The following is a 19,707-nucleotide window of genomic DNA, read 5'->3' as shown; positions in this document are numbered from 1 at the left end:
AACCAAAAGTTACTTACTGTGGACCAAAGGGTCCTAACACTAACATACAGCACACATTTACAACCATTTGTACTCTTAGCTGCAGCTGAAACTGTTTGTAAGACTTTGCCTAAATACTACAAATACTTGAGGCACAATGTGTCACAATCCTGCGGAGGTTTTTACGGGATCAGAGATAACAAGGGAAGGAATAAAAAGGAAAATATGCACTCTTTATAAGAATATTATCTAGAATATTACAAAACAACCTTGATTTGTGAGCTCTTTGGCTTAAGAGCTGTGAGCCCGGCTGGGATGTTCAGATAAACAGGTATTTTGATTCAGATTCATGTTGATGGTGATGACACACATTTTCACACAAAGAAACAGAAAACATCCCATCTTATGCATATAATTTGCTACTATGTACATGTAGGGATGTAAGACAGAGAGGAGCCACAGTTTATGCCTCCAAACTGCTACAAACACTGAGGAGGGAGCGTTTAGGTAAGCTTGGGAAAACCCTAAGACAACAATCACCAACCAAACTGATTCACACTTGTTTTCCATGACAACTGTTGTAACACCTTAGTGTCAGGATTGCAGACACACCACATTATTTAAATGCAACCGTTTTTAATCAGAGTTCTTGTCTGACCTGATAGGTGTGCGGATGACAGGAATCTGCCCATGAAAAGATTGCCAGGTGATGAAGTCATAATTAAGCTGCTAAAAAAGAAAAGATTAGGTGGAGATTTAGGGCGGCACAGAAGGAAGTTCTGTTTCCAAACTGATGTCTGGTTATTCATGTGCACAAGATGAACTGAATGAACTAGTGAAGTTTCACACCCACACTGATATGTTTTACATAGTATTTTCTCTGTGATTCTGGGGTAGTGACACCAACAGCTGAGTCACTGATAAATGTTATTAGTTTTGTATCGTCTTCATTTCTTATGAAACACATTGATGTGTTTCCCATTGTTTGTGGGTGGAATTTCTCTTCGTTTCACAAGTGGGTGTATCCATGCTGCTCGGCAGAACCCGAAGCAGCCTCCTCAGCCAGAGGGCTCAAAGGAGGAGCTTCAGCTACAGAGGAAACCTTCCTGATAGACTGACTCACTGTATTTTATCTTTAATTCTTGAGTAGAGAGTTTACTCAGACTAAATGAGACAAAACTGTGCTGGACAACGCTCCTCAACTAGATAACAACAACTATGTGATTATTCCGTGAAATAGAAAGCCTTCATTAAAAACAGGTAAGCAAAGAAAACTGCTGACATCAACAGCTTCATTAAACCTTTTAGGGTTGAAGTCATGGTAACCCTAACCTCTATATTTGGGAAGAGACCAAAACAGAGTTTTTAGAAAAACTGTGATTTTTTTATGCTTGTTTGTTAAAATTATGATTTTCTTTCTACCCTCAATGGGAAAACAATATAATAAAAGCCAAAAATGACATCTTCTTATTGGCTCGGGTCAGAATAGGAGTTAGAGTTAGGAATAGTGAAGTTTGGGCTGTCACTGATTTAGACCTAAGAAGGTAAGTTTTTTAAAATGACATCATCTTTTCAGTTTCTTGTTAACACAAGGAATTTGTAGACTGCGTTTGTTTATCTGCTAATAAAAATGTGCTTAACTCTTTTTCATACCTCAAAGTGTGACTAAATTTAACTCTAAATAAACGTTCCTTTTGAACTTGTGATAATTATCTGCTAAAAACCACACTACTAAATTTCAATCAAAGCACATGGTTTTTGATTGGTGGAGTCAAGATTGCGCATGGCTTTGAAATGACCAGAAAAAAATTGCTTTGCATCTCAATGCTTACATGCCAAATGAGCCAATTATACTGGCTGTTAATCATGTGATCAAAAAGAACTCAGCTAAAATCTATTTTACGCACTCGTTTGTGAGATCACTGTTACATATGGTCTTAGTTCATCTCTCTTTTGCAAATCTTCCATTTCCTCATGCTTCTTCACTTCATTTCTCTGCGGAGCTTTGCCTCTCGATCCAGATACACATAAATCCACTATTGTACATTTAATAATTGTTTTATATTTTGAAACTCAGAAATTGTCAGATGTCAGATTTCTTCAGTGTAACTTGGTGTTTGTGTATTTGCAGCTGAATGGCACGGTGTTACTTTCGCTGGCGCAGGGTGTTAATCTGTGTGTGCACGCCTTGCATCTTCCTGGCCCTGCTCTTTGTCTACGTTGGTCTCACGGTGTGTATGAGCATGACAGCACCAGCGAGTGAAATCATGCCGAAGAGTTCTCATTTTGTGGCCAATGGAATTTTAAGAAATAAGATCTTCGTCTCACTCCCTAAAATTTTCTGGGAGAACCAATGTCAGAAAAAGGCTTTTTGGAACCAGCTCCAGCTGGTCGTTGACCGTCAATTTAACCCCATCCTGCACCCCCACGAAGCCAAGGGATTAATGAAGAATATCAGCCTTGATGATTTCCTGCTGAAGAAGAGTTTCTCTGCAGTTCGCAGACTCAACAACATGACATATAATGTTGACGAGCTACCACAACAGGTGCAAGACTTCACCAAGTACATGCAGACAAGAGACTACCCGGTTCTCCTCCAGCCAGGTGGAGAATGTGGAGCTCAGGGAAAAGAGCGGGAGGACCCTCTGATTCTCTTCGCCATCAAAACAACACTGGATAACTTCAACAACCGACAGGCTATTCGGCAGACCTGGGGCCAGGTGGGATGGGTGGCAGGACAGAAGATAAATGGCAGTGGCAGAGATAATGGTGGAGCCTATGTCCGCAGGGTATTCCTGCTGGGCAAGCAAAACACCAAAGAACCGGGTGTGGATGTGTCTGCGTTACTCAAGTTGGAGAGTACGCTCTATGGAGATATTCTGCAGTGGGACTTTGAGGATACATTTTTCAATCTCACCTTGAAGGATGTGCTCTTCTGGAGCTGGTTCTCACACTCTTGCAAGCAGACCCACTTTGTCTTCAAAGGAGATGATGACATCTTTGTCAACACACCAAAACTGATAACCTACCTCCAGATCCAGATGGAGAAGCCGCATGTGAAGAAGAACATGCACAACTTCGTGTTTGGGGACGTCATAGGAGCAGCTTCACCCAACCGAGTCAACATCTCAAAGTACTTTATCCCACACAGCTTCTACAAAGGGTTATACCCCGCGTATGCAGGCGGGGGAGGGTTGGTGTACTCGGGTCAGTTGACCAGACGTCTGCACTTAATTTCTAAAAGAGTTCACCTGTTCCCCATCGATGACGTGTACGTAGGGATGTGCATGGTTCGGCTCAATGCCTTCCCCACGCACAACCACGCCTTCCTCATGTTTGACTTCCCCAAAAATGAAGGGAAAGACCCGTGTTCGTACCACACCATCTTAGTGATCCACAAGCGAAGCCCCAAACAGGTGGTGAAACTTTGGGCTGACTTGAAAGAGACACAGGCACAATGTCGACATGTGCCTCTGAGAGTTGAACAGAAGGAGAAAAACAAAATAACCCCCAGCACTTTGTAGCCACCTTGAAATGCCTCTGGGCAAGCTATACGGGCAGATATGTTGTTTAAGTTCAGTGGTCACTGAGACATAAAAACTGCATATAAAGAATAACAGGATTGCAGTAAAGGTTAAGTGGAAAAAGTACAGGCTTGGAAATGTAAAGGAACTCCTTTAAGGAAAATTCTAATAACCATTTTTGTAAAAAGGCATCCGAACCTTGTCCTACATTAATATAATATAAAACAATATTAGTACATGAGAAGGCAAATACTATTCCAATCTAAATTCTAATTCCCATGACAGCTTCATTCTGTTGTTTTTAAAAATAACCATTTTGTTGCCTACATTGTAGAGGGTGACTTTGCCTCCACACCTAAACAGTAAAATGGGACACTCAGGAGTAACCGTAATTTATGTGTAGTGGCTCAGCATAGGGAAAAGAATCACAAGTCTGTAATTTCTAATGTGAGCTCCAGTAGGTTTTCTTCATGTATAGACTGTGATCAGCTGACCTGCCACTCTTTGTGGATTTACACAACCGGATTCAACAAGATGTAAACAGTTTCACAAGCTATCTTCACTGATGTCTATCCTCTACACTAAAGTTAGAATTCGGTTAATTATTCCAAGTGTCATTAGGCTAACTTCAAATTAAGTACTTGCTACACTTGATGTAACCTAACACTGACCATGAGCACCTGCAGGCCCTTCGCACCAGTCCAACAAAGAGCTTTACAGCGGTCCCTTGTTTATCACGGGAGTTACTTTCTAAAAATAACCCGTGATAGGTGAAATCCACGAATTAGCAAACTTTTTTTTTTACAATTAGTATAGATGTTTTAAGGCTGTAAAACCCCTTCCTACACAGTTTATACACTTTTCTCAGACAGGCATGGACATTTTCACACTTTTCTCTCTAGTTTAAACACTCTCAAAGTTCAAACCTTCGTAGAAAAATAAGTCCAGTATCATAGAATGAAACCAAAGATCAAACCCTGTTTTCAGGTCCAGAACATGGGATTTTGTTTCGCTAAATGTGCCTCATAATCCAAAAAATACGGTAACTTCTACCTTCCTTTAGCATGTCCAGAAGTCCAACATTTTGTGCGATGGTTAGCAATAGCATCGTCCTCTGCCTTTGGGTGCTACCGCAGGTGCGTTTGATGGTGTAAAACGTTTCGTTGACATTGTTGTGTTTGTTGGGGAGAAAACTTACAAACATACAGTCACTGTGTCTACTATTTATTTTTTCACTTCATAAGTCTATGTTCCTCACTTATATTTAAAACACTGAATAATGTGAATGACTAGCACTTTAATAATAATTTGCAAAGCATTACATTATTTTTAAATATCTTTTTTCATTTCTTTCATGCTCCTATTTGTACTATGAAATTAAAATACCTTGCAGACTGGTTTGTTAAACTTTGACTATCCTTGCTTACTTTAAGCATGCAATAATGCAAAGTTTGAATGCCTGCAAAATGGATATAGTAGGAAGTATGAGGGAATGAGGTGGGGTCATTGTCTCACAAACAGCACTGTATAAAACAAAAACTACACACAATATTCGAAGCACATAGTGCACTGTGGGAATTTACGACTGTGCGTAAATCCCCCCTAATATTGGTATGAACCAGCTCAGACGGGGCTGCATCAAGACACGAGGACTAAACCCCAATTCAACCAGACCCAGAACCGATCCGGAGTTAAAACAGGACTACAACAGTTCAAAATCAGGACTATTTAGGATTTAACCAAGACAGAACCAGAATCAGAACTAAATGAGCACTAAAATCATCATAGACCTGCACTACACTTATTTTTTAATTCTACCAAAGTCCACTATGTAGATTCACAAAAGTTTATATAATTATTTAGCCTTGTTGTGCAAACAAGCCTGCATAACTTAATAAATATAGAATTTGAAAAATAACAAACCTAAAAAGAAACACTAGGTACGAGATACATGAGGACCTATGATACGGTGATACTTTTGGTAAACGACCATTTGACTAACATGTGTGTCTCACCTGCTCTTGTTCCATCTCTGTGCTGTCCTCATTCTCTCTCTCCCTCTCTGTTTCTCTCTCTCCCTCTTTGTGCTGAAAATCAAGCCAAACACCAACATCATCAAATATACAGTTGAAACCAGATATTTACAAACTCTTCAGATAAAAACAGAAACACTTTTTTAATTGTAACATCAAATCAGACTAAATGTTTATTTTTTTTTAGATTGATAAACATAAAAAACACATTTGTTAACTTTAAGAGTAAAGAGAGAAACTATCTGTATTTCTATATGGCACCAAATTGTATTCAAAATTAAGCCACACTTATGGAGCTCCACAGTTCTTTTCCTGGTCTTTTGTTGACATCTCTTGATTTTCCCATTTTAAAGAAACAGGCTCTGTGTTTTGCCTTATATGCATCCACAGCTGTGCCACCAATTTACTCACATGGACTCTACTAACCTATCAGAAGCTTCTTCAGCTCAGGATGGAATCGTCTGGAGTTTTCTTATTAATTAACAATAAACTTAGTGTATATGTACTCCTAAATTTAATGAAAGTGATAAAAAATAGACAGATCTCTGTCTCTCTTTATTCTGACATTTAACTAATTCAAAAGATATTTCAACATTTATTTATCCAAAAAAAACCAAGTTTACTCTAAATTGATGTTGTACAGTAAAAAAATGTTCGTGGCTCAAGGGGTTGGGAAGCGCATCTGTAACCGGAAGGTTGCCGGTTCAATCCCCAGGCTCTCTGTCCTGGTCGCTGTGTCCTTGGGCAAGACACTTCACCTACCGCCTACTGGTGATGGCCAGAGGGGCCGATGGCGCGATATGGCAGCCTCGCTTCTGTCAGTCTGCCCCAGGGCAGCTGTGGCTACAACTGTAGCTGCCTCCACCAGTGTGTGAATGTGAGAGTGAAAGAATAGTGGCCTTGAAAAGCGCTATATAAATCCAATCTGTTATTATTATTAATCTTTCAGTCATTTCTAACCCCCCCAATCCCACATGCATACTACCCTTTAGGGCTAAGCCCCGGGTGTATCAAATGTCTGCCTCCGCCTCTGGAGCTGATGCTAAATGCTATCATGCTGTCAGTAATTTCTGAACAGCTAGATGAAGTACATGACAGTACCTACCTGCCCCTGAACCTGGTTTTGCCAGAGGTGTCTCCCAGGAACACTTCCCTTGTGCTTTAGGAAATCAGTTTTTTCCTATTTCTGTTTTTTTGTTTTTTTTGTTTTTTCCTATTTCCGTTGTGTTTTGTGTGCTTTTGCAGCATTTTTCTTATTGCTGGTGTTTTCTTAAGTTGCAGTCCATTCGGCCTCTCAGGGCCACCGTACCATATAAATAAAACTGAATTGAATTGAATGAGTTAAACAAGACAACAGGTATTCGAGTTTCAGGTTACAGCAGCTGAGCTAGTTTTGCAGTGCCAAGGCTCAAAACAAACCAAACAAATGTGATATCTGTTTTATTGTAATATATATCTGGATTTTCATGTCTGAGTTCATAAATGATCAAGACTGAAACAATCTCATCCCATTACAAGTGGAATTAAAATCCAACTGATAGTGGACTACAGTATTAAACTTTAGGCGATAAATAAGAGATTGGCATTCATCCAAACACTGAGGCTAAAGGCATCAGGCAAAGGTGGAGTTGGTTGGTGTTTCCCGTCCTTGACAGGGAGGAAAAACAGGTCTGTTCTCCTCCAGTTTTGTGCACTGTCACAAAGTGGAGCGTTAAATCCAATAAAGCTCCTTCAGCAGTTCGTGTGTATGACTGCAGTGTTTAATTCATGTATAGATTAGTGCGCAGTGTTTCACTACATGTATTATTTGATATAATTATTGTAGGATACATTTCAGGTATTCATGGGCTTTTGAAAAAACTGAGTGTACATTCTTATTTAAAATTATTTTTGTCAAAATACGACATAGATGCTTTCATTGTGCAGTTACTCAGTGAGAGCAAAATTGTAATGACAGGAATCATCTCTCTTCTGTTCAATGTCATGTGAGTTATGACGAAGTTTTCTCACACCTTGAGGGAAGAAATGAGTCAGCCAAAAAGGCGTGGGACTGGTTCCGCTTGCAGTAGGAATTTTCTGTGCGCTGACGACACTGTAATGTAATTTCTGAGAATCCATATATTGTAGTTTTTTTTCCAGATATGCTAGTGTGACATCTACACAACCTTTTCCGGAGGAGATGGCTGCTTGACTGCGTAATAATGAAATGCATTCAGGATTAAGTCTTGAATCCGGCAAGATGGAGACATGCACAGGAAGATATCGAGTCAGTGTGACATAAGCATACTCTGCTTGGGATTTATTCCATTTCAAAAGCTTTTCAGTCATTTCACAAATTAACTTTTGCTGCTGGATAAGATGAAAATAAAACAGCTTTCATTTGTAACTCAAGCTGATACAATAATTTTTAGAACCATATCCAGCACCAATAGGACATTTGGATTTTCTTTGGCAGCAAAATTAAACAGGTTTCTACGGAAAAGGTTGCATAAATTTAACGTCATCGTACAAATATACTGTGTGCCCTTTTATATAAGGTACCAGTGATGTGCAATGGACCTATCATCAGAAAAAAACACTAGAAATGTATCCCATGTTAAATTTCAGATACATTTTAATCTCACAGATTTGTAAAACAAGCAGGAATTACTAAATACATTGAATGAGCCCAGCCATTCAGTACATGAACTGCAGAGGGCGCTGTTGCAGGTGGACCATTGCTTCAGATCATCATAGCATCAGTCAGTGATGACAGCAATACAGGGGAGCATGCTGTCGCATCTGTTTCACAACTCCTGATTGTCCGTGTCCTCAGTGCTGCTGCTATGAGGCATTTTCCCTCCTTTTCTCTTTGTCCTGATCCCTGTCCTCATCCTCTTCGCTATCGTCCTCCTCCTCACTTTCACTGTACTGATAGTTACAGCGGTTAGTGTTTACAAAGAGGTCGCTATCGTCATCTTCAGAATCGCTAGCGTCCTCATCCTTTTCCAGCTTTTTCTTTGTCTTATCCTGCGTCGAATGCTCGTCCATAAAGCCCTCTGGCCTGGAGACAAGAAAAAAATGTAAAAAGTGCAAAACATGTGACAAATGAGGCTGATCGAGGAACGTAAAGGTTGTGCAGTGTGTTCCCACCTACCAGAGGTTCTGTTTTTGTAGGTATTGAATGTGATCCTTGTAGAGAATAAAGCTGATCTCTGCCTTCACCTTCTCTCCTTCTTCAATAGGATCCACAATCACATAGTCACCTTTGGAGTGAGAAGATGAAATTTAAATGAATGAACATAAATGGGGGTCTTATTTAGACCAGTACTAGCTAGCGGGAGATCACATTACTAACTTATATGTTTGCACTACGATATATATTATTCTTTTGTTTTGAAAAGGCAATGAACACCATGACAACGAGGTTCACTGTACTGTATACATTATGGATGTGCAGCTGATAAGTCTCCAGCAAGTAAGGTGCAGTGAAATATCAAAAGTGTAAACTAACTAGTAAGCCCACAAAAAGCACCCCAATTTTGTTGTGGGCAGCAGCACACACGGTGCAGCATGAACGTCTGTGCCACAAGCCACTAAATAATATTTGCCACCAGCTGTCACTGGATTATTACTCAAACTTTTAAACACGTAACTTCCCTTTCCATTGCTTACCTCTCTTGATCCAGATGTTCTTGCGGAACTTGGTGGGCATGCTCACCAAGAAGGTCTCACCCTGAGCTGTTACAGCATCATGTAGGTTGTTACCACGGCTCCCAGTTACCTGTAAAAGTGAAGAAGCAGAGGAAACATGGAATCAGAAAAATACACTCAACAGCCACTTTATGAGGTGCACTTGTTCAACTGCTTGTTAATGTAAAATGTTGCAGAGGATGGTCAATGGACTTAGGTGTGTGAAAATGGTCAAGACAACCTGCGGAAGTTAAAACTGAGCATCAGAATGGGGGAGAAGGGCGATTTAAGTGACACTGAATGTGGCATGGTTGTTGGTGTCAGCAAGCTGGTCTAAATATTTTCAGAAACTGCTGATGTGAGACACAATTATCGCTACAATTTACAGAGAATAGTTAAATATCCACTCGTTACAACCACAATGTGCAGAAGAGCATCTCTGAACACAGAGCATATCAAACCTTGTTGTAAAGGGACTACAGCCGCAGAAGACCACACTGGGTCAGGTGTCAGCTAAGAACAGGAAACTGAGGCTATAATTTGCACAGGCTCACCAAAACTGGACAATTCAGTTCAATTTTATTTACATTAAATAACAACAAATCACAAGGAAAGTCACCTCAAGGTGCCATATATTGTAAGGTAGAGACCCTACAATAATAGAGAGAAAAGAATCAAATGACCCCCTTTGAGCAAGCACCAGTAGAACCAGGCTCAGGGAGGAGCAGCCATCTGCTGCAATCGGGGGCGAGGGGAGGCAGAAAGAGAAAAAGACACTGGGGAAGAGATCAAGAGAATAGTAATAACTAATGATTCACTGGTGGTGTATAAACACAGTGGGTGAAAACACTGAGTGAGGAAGAAACACTTTGAAGCCCCTGGAGGCCTAGAACTATTGCAGTCACCTGATTCAGCCCTAACTATATCTATATATGAAAAGGAAAGCTTTAATGCTAGTCTTAAAAGTAGAGAGGGCATCTTTCTCCTGAATCCAAACTGGAAACTGATTCCACGGAAGAGGAGCCTGAAAGCTGAAGGCTCTCCCTGCCATTGCACTTTTAAATACCTGCACTGAAACAGGAAAAATCCACTTGTTAGCGTTAATGTTTGGGTTTGAGCAGGGCACCACAGTGTAAATAAGCCTTTCTACAAGTGGTGTTACATGTCCACTTTAAGGCAGCTCTGGAGTTAAATGGGGGTCTTACCTGTACTTCCAATCTGTACCTAAGTACACAAGTATCCAGTGTATGCTGCTGATTACTAAAATGTGAATGTTGTAGTATGTAGGAAATACAGGGAACTTTATACAAAGTTTACCTTTACGATCTGCTGGTTTTCTGTGGGTGTGACAAAGTCTCCAAGAACCTCCTTGACAACGTGTTTGCGTTTAGTGGCCTGTGACATTATAACCGACAGCCTTCACGTTCCTTCGCCAGCTGAGAAAGAAAGAGTGGGTCGAAAGTTCTAGTTAACTAAAGACACATTTAAAGGCTAGACCTTTCTTTATAAACGTCTATAAAACTTTCTGTGTACCTTAATAATTTAAACTTCCTCTGCCAATTTTCTTCTAAACAGTAAGTAGTTGCTTACGAATAATAACTTAGCGGAAAAGGCTAACATTAGCTGTCTCCACATTAGCAGGTTAAATACTACCTTGAAAGAAAGAAAGACAGGAGTGGCTGTTTGTCTTTTTGACGCAGAATCTGTCTCCGAGCAGCAGGTATACGTTCGTGTACAAAAAGAACCTGAAATATTCAGTCAAAAAAAAAAAATGGAATGACATGCGTTCTTGTTTTCAGTCCACAGTGCGGGGAAAGACAGGGAACGTTACACTTCCGATGTCAAGTGGGGTATATTTTCAAAATAAAAGTTCCATACGTGTAAAATGTTCATTTTATCGCTAAAAGCCCTTTTAATGACTGGTTAAAATGTGACTAAATTTATGTAAATGAACTTCAGGATTCATTGTAATTCACCGTAAGATTATATCACTAACTTACGACGACTTTTGTTTCTTATTTTAGAAGCTACTGCTAAAGACCAGCTGTTCCGTTACCTTCCCTTGGCATTGTGGGAAAATGAGGTTGTTTTGATTAAAGGAACATTCAAGAACACGAACGTTGTTGCTCCTCTATCGTTCAAAGTGTTTTCCTACATTGTGTTTGTCCTGCTTCTTCCCAACATACCGTTTAAAATCATAAACAGGTTAAAATGTTTTCTCCCTTTATAGGCCGCTGTAGTTATTTGAAGTTAATTTTGCCTTATGGTTAAAGTTATTATATATGCACTAAATAAATTATAAAAAGTAATGCTTTAATTGTACTGTCAACCAGTTTATAGTTTCAGTGCACATGAAAAACTTTATAATAAAATAGGGCAGCACAGTGGTGTGGTGGTTAGCACTGCTGCAAGAAGGTTCTGGGTTTGAACCCATCATTTTCTTCTTGAGCATCTGTGGGTTCTCCAGCTTCCTCCCACAGTCCAGAGACATGCACTTGGGTGAATCAGTGATTCTAAATTTCCAGTGAAAGGTTGCCTGTCTCTCTGTGTTACCCCTGTGACAGACTGTCCAGGGTTTACCTCATTTCTCCCCCATGGCAGCTGGGATAGGCTCCAGCGTCCCCCAGTGACCGTGGATTGGATAAGCAGAAGAAAATGGATAGGTAGATCATAAAATAACAAACAACTAGATTTCACACTTTTTTTTTAATTCAACTCCCATCATTCATTTCTCACTGTTATACAGCTATTATTGCAATTACATTGCACTAAACTGAGTTTGTGCAGTAAATCACTTCAGAATCAAAGCCTTGTTTTTCAAAAACTCTTTGAAGCACATACCATCAGCTCACCACTATGAGCATGGGCTCTGTTACTGTAAGTAAAGATGACTTATAAGCTGTTACCTTAAACACATTAATTATTTTAACCAAGCTTCAGGACTAACAGAAAAAGCAGATGTAATCTTGATTTAAAATTACTGGAAAGTTTCAGTATCACATCAAAGCTAGCTTTATTAGAGCTGGTAAAACACTGGTTTGGTCTAACGGAGAAGAAACATCAGCAGGACTTCACATGTGTGCGTGTTGAGTTCTTGTGCATTCTGGATAAGTGATGATGGTGTGTGTGTGTGTGTGTGTGTGTGTGTGTGTGTGTGTGTGTGTGTGTGAGTGTGTTAGGGGTTCAGTTGACTACAGCAGATGAGCACATCTTGTTGATCCCACATGCATTGGAGCCCCTGTAGAGGTTGTAGTAACCCTGTGTGAAGGAGAAAAAACAAATTAACACTCACTCCCTCACAGCTGTACATGAACAGAACTCATTTTTTCATTATGCTATGAAACAACAGTCAGCTTTGTAAAGCCTAGTGCACGGATCAGCACTTCTATTATGAAAACGGTGCTTTATGTCGGTGATCCTCAGTCATGTAGTTGGTTTCAAATGAAAGATTTTTAGAATGATAAGTGTTCTAAAGGTCGTGCTGTCTCACCTGCTCTCCATAATCCTCCCCCCAGCTGTTTTTGATGGCCCAGAAGGGAATACCTTTACCTGAGAACACAGAGGGGAAACATTGTTGACAAACGAGGCAAAAAGATGTGTCTATGCTTTCCAGAAACTGGGCAAATATTTAAGACAAAAAAACAAAACAAAAAAATTACGTTCTCCGTATCCCACCAACAGCACAGCGTGGTCGATCATCCAGGGGTTGCAGAAAATCTTCAGAGGGTGAGATATGCCCTTCCTGTAAAACTGGAGGGAATGAAATGATATTCAAGATAATGTAAGAATAACATGTATCTTAAGATTATTATCTTTATTATCGTTTATGTCCAGTTTAGATGAATGAATGAATGAATGAAACAGCTTTTTTTATTTGTCACTAGCAGGTTGTCCTGCAGCGAGATGGAAACACCCCTGACCTTACACTCATAACACAAACATCACACGGGGTTACAAGTCGGAGATCGGTAGCGTTACAGAAAAACACTGAAATGTACACAACAACGGGAAGGTACAAGAGGAAAAAAAGAGACCTCCACTCATGCTGTGCTTCCATGGTAGGAAGCTATTATTGCTATTATTTGGGCAGGAAATATGTCACTCCTGATATGATACAGTAACAATACACTGCCCATGATACTATACACATGCAAGAAAATGATCTACATACGACTTTGCTGTTTGATAAGCACCACCACCAAGTACTGACTCTGATAAGTCAAACTGGTGGGGGTTAGGAATGTTTTAATAAATCAGTAACATATAAACCAACATTACACAAGAAGGCAACGTGACATATTCTATTGATATTTTTATTCCACTCCTAGTTGACACCTCCACTGAGGAGCTGATGTTCGTTTCATTCTGGTAAAACTTTGTAGGCTTGTAGAGTGGGGTCACATTAATTTAAAACTCAGTTTCTGATTGCCATTGTTAATAATGACAATGTATTTTTATACTCTTATATAAGACAATAGAATGATAAATGGGGATTCTAACTATCACAGTATGTTTGCATCTAAATATCACATCACATTTGACCTCTGACCTCACTTTTACATTTCCATCTTAATTTCAAGCTGACCCCAAAACATCTTTAAAGAGAGGATTGTTAGAGACTGAGCTGTTTAGTTAGTCACAAATATACTTCAGTAATATTGAATAATAAGCTCAAGTTATTCGTGTCCAGTTGTTTACAAATCAGTACTTATTATTTATCACATACTCACTGATACCCTTCTCTGATTTTGACTACACTATAAACTTCTTCAAGTACCTCTAAAAAACAAAGAAAACAAAAAGAATTCATCCTCTTAAAAATAAACACTGCGCAACGACTGAGCTGCTTTGCTTCTTGTTGTTTTGAGGAGTGATTTAACTTCTTAAAAAACCTCCTACCTGCATTGCAAAAGCATTCAGAGCAACAGAGACTGGCCCATTCTCAGCCAGCCAAGCAGCAATCTCTGAGAAGGAAAAAATACAAAAATAAATCAAAATGAGTCAATTCAACAACCCTTAGTTTCAAACAGACTCACTACAGTTAGAATAAGATAAAAATCATGGACATGTCCATGCAGTTAAACCACTGTGTGCTCACCCTTCTCCTCTTTGGGCAGCTCCACGGAGCTGTTGATGTAGGCGGCCACCTTCCCGGTGGTGAAGTCACACCTCTGCTTGTGCCCGGTGTAGGAGTAGTCACTTTCAGTCTCCAGACCCCCTTAACCACACGAGGGGCAAAGATTATAAGAAAGCACTTTAAGGAAAAATCTGCTTGTGTTATCAGTAAAAACATCTCTCTGCTTTTACTTATTGCTAAACACAGAATAAAATCTTAGTTCTACCCAGCTTCTCAATAGCTTCATAAGCATTTGATGGAAGCCCGCCTCTGCACGCTTGGTCCAGCCCGTCACAGTCAACCAGCTCTGTGAAGAACAAATCAGTACTCAAGCATGTCAAGACTTTATGCTGGATTTGAAAACCCCTGATTAATTCTATCATCTGTGCTACTTTTCTGTGTCACCTTGTTCGGAAAGTGACAGCAACGTTCCATTTTTCAGGAACCACTGGCCTTCAATGTTGCCTATGACAGAAAATGCCCAGCAAGATCCACACATTCCCTGCAGGAGAAAAAAACACACCCTAATAAGCATAAAGTGGGCACGGTGTACAATTTAATCGCTACCAACAAGCTCTTTAGGGTGACCGCCCCATAATGAACTCTGTTTGTTGGCACCTGGTTCTTAACAGGACTGACAGCTCCATGATCCCTCCAATCCCAGCTGTCAGGCGAGGGGCCTTTGGCGGGAGTAGCTGGTTTCATTGGTTGATGGAGAGTCCATTGACTCAGCAGTGGGTTTAAGTATGTAGAGCGAAACTCCTCCTCTGGAGAAAAGCAGAAGGATATTTCACTTTGTTTTCTTAAGCTGAAGCAACACGTGGAAAGCAGAAGAGGCGTTCTGTCATTAGAAACTGTGGACGTGCATTCACAGTTACGTACCGGTGAGGTCGCTGAACTTGGTGACTCCATACTCAGCTGAACCTTGATCCAAAGCCTGGAGCTTCTCAGCAGTCTTCAGGTTCTCGTGGAAGATGCGCAAACGGCGGTCCACTTCTGCAAGGTGAAGGGTCAAAAGCACATATTCATAAAAGATTCTGCTTAAAAGCCTTTCATTTTTTTCATTTTCAGTTGAATTTAATTTTGTTTCTAAAGTGCGAACAAGAGAAGAGACATATCAGATGTTTAACCTGAGACATTAAATATTTCACTTTGAATTTGATGGCACCAATATGTGTCAAAAAAGTTGGGACAGAGTAAAAAAATAAAGACTGGAAAAGTAATTGGTACTAAAAGAAAACAGTTGGCGATACATTTTGCAAGTTGCAAGTAATTGGGTTAACTGGGAACAGGTGAGTAACATGACTGGGTATAAAAAGAGCATCTTAGAGAGACGGAGGTTCACCAATCAGCAAAAAACTACATCTACAAATTGTGGAAAAATATCAGAATGTTCCCTAACAAAAAAATGTGAAGACTGTGAATATCTGATGATCTAAGGGACAGGATATCAAACGATTTAAAGAATCTGGAGAAATCTCTGAGCACAAAGGACAAGACCAAAAATAGCATTGGATGCCTGTGATTTTTAGTCCTGAGGCAGCACTGCACTAAAAACAGACATGATGATTCTATCATGGAAATCACTGCGCGGGCTCAGGCTCACTTCCTGCAATCACTGTCTGTGAACACAGTCCACTGTGCCAGCTGCAAATGCAGGCTAAAGCGCTATCATGAAAAAAGAATGTGAACATTATGAAAACATGTTCAAAAACCTGCAGCTCTGACAGGAATGTGACACAATGTCCATACGTGGTATGAATGAGATTCAGTCACTCACCCTCCTGACTGCTGTAGACTTTATTGTACTTAGTCATGAACTCTTTAAACCGGCCCAGCAGCTCCACCGACTCCTAATGCAAACACACACACAGAATCAACGACAGAAAGCCTCGATCTCAAATCTAAATCGATTAGAACAGTTTAAACAAACAAGCAGACAGGCAGATAAAACCACAGGCCTGTAGCTGTAGAGCCTGACATTAATTTTACCTCCAGAGGCTGGCTGGTGGATGGATCCTCTACCTTGTTGCTCTCTTCTACTTCAAATTCAACTGATAAGAGAAATGAAACACAGGAAGACAATGGGAAGTGTGAGAGTATTTAACACTTAAATCAGTCAGTCAAACTGTCATGCAGGTTGCTGCAATTCACAATTTTCACGGACGATTTTCAAGCTGATAAATATGACAGAAAGAAACAACAAAAATACAAAAAACAACATAAAATCAACATATTTGCAACATCAAATGCAAAAATGTCAATTTCTCCTTTGTTCAACCTTCCACCTCATTTATCTCTTTGTAAAACAAGCATGTAAAAAAAAATCTCATGGCCTGACTGGCTGATGTGGGTTACTAGGAAAGTTCACTGACAATCAGTAGAAATAAATGCATTTTAAAAGGAGTTTTCTCTATATGTGGTCAGAAATATCATGATTAAGTTATTATCATAGAACAGAAATGCTGAACTCTTTTATTGTGTTTTTTGGGGGGTAAAAAAGGTCTAAAAAGGTACCCCTGAGCAAGGTACCGTCCCTACACACTGCTCCCCGGGCGCCTGCTTAGTGGGCTGCCCACTGCTTCACTGAGTGAATGGGTCAAATGCAGAGAAAAACAAGTAATTTCCCCATGGGGATCAATAAAGTATCCATTATTATTATTATTATTATTATTATTAAAAAATACTTGTTGATGTGTTTTTGGATGATAAGATAATCAGTGTATTTTTTAACAGCACTGTAAGAGAAGACCAAGTGAGCCGCAACTATGGTGTTCAGCTATAAATGTCTACCATATGACTTCCATAATGGGTGGTTGTGAATCTTAAATGTTGGATGATGAGTCTGTTTGGCTGCTGACTGACCTTTGGGCTGGCACTTCTGTTTGAGCAAGGTTGACGCCCCCTGCCAAGGGATGTCCCACACCTCAAAGACGCAGACTTCTGTCTGAGACATAAAAACAAAAATAAATTAGAGGAAAAGCGATAACAGCTGTTATGTGTAGGTTTGGGTCTCTTGTAAAAAGCCCCATTTATAGATTTACTTATAACTTAGATATTTTTAGTTGGGAAGAAAACAGGAACAAAGAGAAAAAAAGAGTCAATACTGTAAATGAATGCAAGCGTGAATGAGGCATAAGAGAGATCACTCCAAGTCAAGGTTGAGTCACAAGATCAAAACCAGCAAAACTGGCGCAATAAAAAAAATCAATACACAGCTGGACACACACACACACACACACACACACACACACACACACACACACACAGCCTTTTTTCTCTTAAATATAAACTCATATAACACATTCTCTCTGCTTCTTAATTTTTATCACAAGAGCTATCGCTCTCTCTCTCTCTCTCACACACACACACACACACACACACACACACACACACACACACACACACACACACACACAACCTACCTTGAGTTGATTTAACTCGGGATAGAAGTCACATGTCCTGAGCATGGTGGACTTCTTACATTGAGTGTTACTCAGCTCCACTGTTAAAGTGTAACGGATCCCTTTAACCAGCTGGAATACAGATGAACACACAAACATTCGGACATTTTTAATTTAAAGACACAAAATCTTGGTATAAATAAAGATTTTTATTTAGACGTGGTATAAAATATAATGCGTGTTATTGTTTTATGGGCGCTCGTTATGCTCCAAACAAGCCACACTGCGGAGACATTGTTAATTTAAAGTCAAGGACATAACTTCCGGCTGCAATAAACCGCGCATAAAATCTTATCTTGAACGCTTGAGAATAAAAATAGGTAAAATAAAATAATAAATGCTGTTCTCCAAGTTGAAACCTCTTGAAATTTTTAAATAAATAGGAATACATGTTTGTTTGTTTTTTGTTTAAGCATAATCGAATCCCTTGCTGACCAGCGCAGCAAAGACGTTTACGCTATTACTTTGAAGGTACGTCGCCCCTTTTTCCGGCCTGTGTTTAGCTAAAATGACGACCCTCCAGCAGCGCACTTGTTTACAAAAAACCGAGCATACACAACGCTTATTACAATGAGATAAATCGACAAACAATACTTTAACCGTTCTTTGCAAGTCCACTAGAAGACCAAAATATCTTGAATAAATATTATGAAATCAGAAGGAAAGCCACCAATAATAATTATACCTGTTTGTTGGCAGAGATGACCCGGCTGACTCTGCGGAGATGCATCGCATTGGAGACCCGGTTGTATCGCTCCTCTGCAAAGGCCAGAGCCTTCTTAAGACCCGGGTCGGACTCGTGGACCCGGATAGAAGAGCCGGGGGGCCCTAAGAGAGGCCGGTCGAGGTCCTCACCGAGTCCGACAACCGAGCCCAGCAAAACGGCCAGGGACAGCCACTGGATTAGCGGGCAACAGCGCAATATGACCACCATGTTGGCCCCGGGTGTTGTCACCGACTGAAAGGACCGATGTCCAGTCTGCGCTCACTTAAATAACAGCCGTGTTTGTTTTCTTCACACAAAAATCGATTTTCAGTTAAGCAGCGATTATACAAGAGGCTATTACCAAACAAATCTGAGAGGCTGTAGGCGGAGACTGAGCTTTTATGGGGGGCGTGTTCATGATAATTCCCATATTTATTATTCAGGCAGGGCTGTCGCTGATCGGTCTGTAGGCAGCAGTTGTCTTTCAGGCTTTCTGAAGCTGTGGTTTGGATATTAGGCTGATATTCGCTCACTTCAGTCCAGTCGTTGTGCCTGATCATTTTCAGATTATATTGTTTTTCGTTTGTTTGTTTGTTTGTTTGTTTGTTTGTTTGTTTGTTTGTTTGTTTGTTAAGGTACCTGGCACTGACCTATGAATCATTCGAGCATTCAAGAGATGAAACAGGGTGGTGCCTGCACTTCACAGACAACTTAGCAAAGAACCAAACAGCTATTAGTGGAGGTTCTGTCACCGTTTGGTGCTGCATTTCAGCCAGTGGTGTTTCAAGCTCTTTAGAGTTGTACAAACTCTGGTTTTGCCTTATATACTGTATTTACACATATATTTGCACATGTTTCGATAAATGGCTACACTTCCCCCCCTAAACTGCTGACTATAAACACAGTAAAAAAGAAAAGAGGGGCGACTAAAGACGTTCAGCTCATCATTGGAATAAATAAATAGATTCATTAAAATAAAATGGTAACATTACATACTACGTTTCCTGCAAATTAAAATTGATCAGATTTCGCCACTAGAGGTAGACAAAATACTATAACATTTTACCAGCGTTTCCTTTAGGGGACGTCTTTAGTGCTCCTTTATTTTTTTCTGCTGCTCTTTTATTATGAAAGTATCGCACCTGACACTCCGATAAAGATGAACACACAGTTATAGATTACATGAAATCATGAAAGTAATTGAAGTGTTGGT

The 19,707-nt window shown here is 40.0% G+C and overlaps 3 protein-coding genes across 4 annotated transcripts; 1 reads left to right on the top strand and 2 right to left on the bottom strand.

Moving 5' to 3' along the window:
* Positions 1 to 976: 976 nt before the first annotated feature.
* On the top strand, positions 977 to 4,337 carry LOC113029137 (N-acetyllactosaminide beta-1,3-N-acetylglucosaminyltransferase 2). The gene is made up of 2 exons (XM_026179807.1): positions 977 to 1,239; positions 2,111 to 4,337. Exon 2 carries the CDS (start codon positions 2,115 to 2,117, stop codon positions 3,501 to 3,503), a length of 1,389 nt encoding a protein of 462 aa, XP_026035592.1. The 5' UTR covers positions 977 to 1,239; positions 2,111 to 2,114; the 3' UTR covers positions 3,504 to 4,337.
* Positions 4,338 to 8,132: 3,795 nt separating this feature from the next.
* On the bottom strand, positions 8,133 to 11,058 carry eif1ad (eukaryotic translation initiation factor 1A domain containing). Of its 2 annotated transcripts, none has more exons than XM_026187003.1 (5): positions 10,862 to 11,058; positions 10,526 to 10,644; positions 9,191 to 9,299; positions 8,673 to 8,781; positions 8,133 to 8,579 (listed from the first exon to the last, which is right to left on the bottom strand). In XM_026187003.1, the coding sequence occupies exons 2-5, from the start codon at positions 10,610 to 10,612 to the stop codon at positions 8,360 to 8,362; spliced, it is 525 nt and encodes a 174-aa protein (XP_026042788.1). In that variant the 5' UTR covers positions 10,613 to 10,644; positions 10,862 to 11,058; the 3' UTR covers positions 8,133 to 8,359. The 2 variants fall into 2 exon arrangements, with proteins under 2 accessions (XP_026042788.1, XP_026042792.1); XM_026187007.1 differs by lacking the exon at positions 10,862 to 11,058 and adding an exon at positions 10,742 to 10,851.
* Positions 11,059 to 11,895: 837 nt separating this feature from the next.
* Positions 11,896 to 18,884, bottom strand: ctsf (cathepsin F). The gene is made up of 14 exons (XM_026186977.1): positions 18,474 to 18,884; positions 17,750 to 17,860; positions 17,190 to 17,271; positions 16,317 to 16,378; positions 16,105 to 16,177; positions 15,207 to 15,320; positions 14,943 to 15,091; positions 14,730 to 14,826; positions 14,551 to 14,631; positions 14,307 to 14,426; positions 14,108 to 14,172; positions 12,868 to 12,958; positions 12,699 to 12,757; positions 11,896 to 12,466 (listed from the first exon to the last, which is right to left on the bottom strand). The coding sequence occupies exons 1-14, from the start codon at positions 18,720 to 18,722 to the stop codon at positions 12,392 to 12,394; spliced, it is 1,428 nt and encodes a 475-aa protein (XP_026042762.1). The 5' UTR covers positions 18,723 to 18,884; the 3' UTR covers positions 11,896 to 12,391.
* Between the last annotated feature and the right edge of the window lie 823 nt (positions 18,885 to 19,707).

The sequence above is a fragment of the Astatotilapia calliptera genome, chromosome 2 (genome assembly GCF_900246225.1).
Source record: "Astatotilapia calliptera chromosome 2, fAstCal1.2, whole genome shotgun sequence".
Lineage (NCBI taxonomy): Eukaryota > Metazoa > Chordata > Actinopteri > Cichliformes > Cichlidae > Astatotilapia > Astatotilapia calliptera.
Note: the sequence above shows the minus strand (reverse complement) of the source record. Positions and strands in the feature narration are given on the sequence as shown.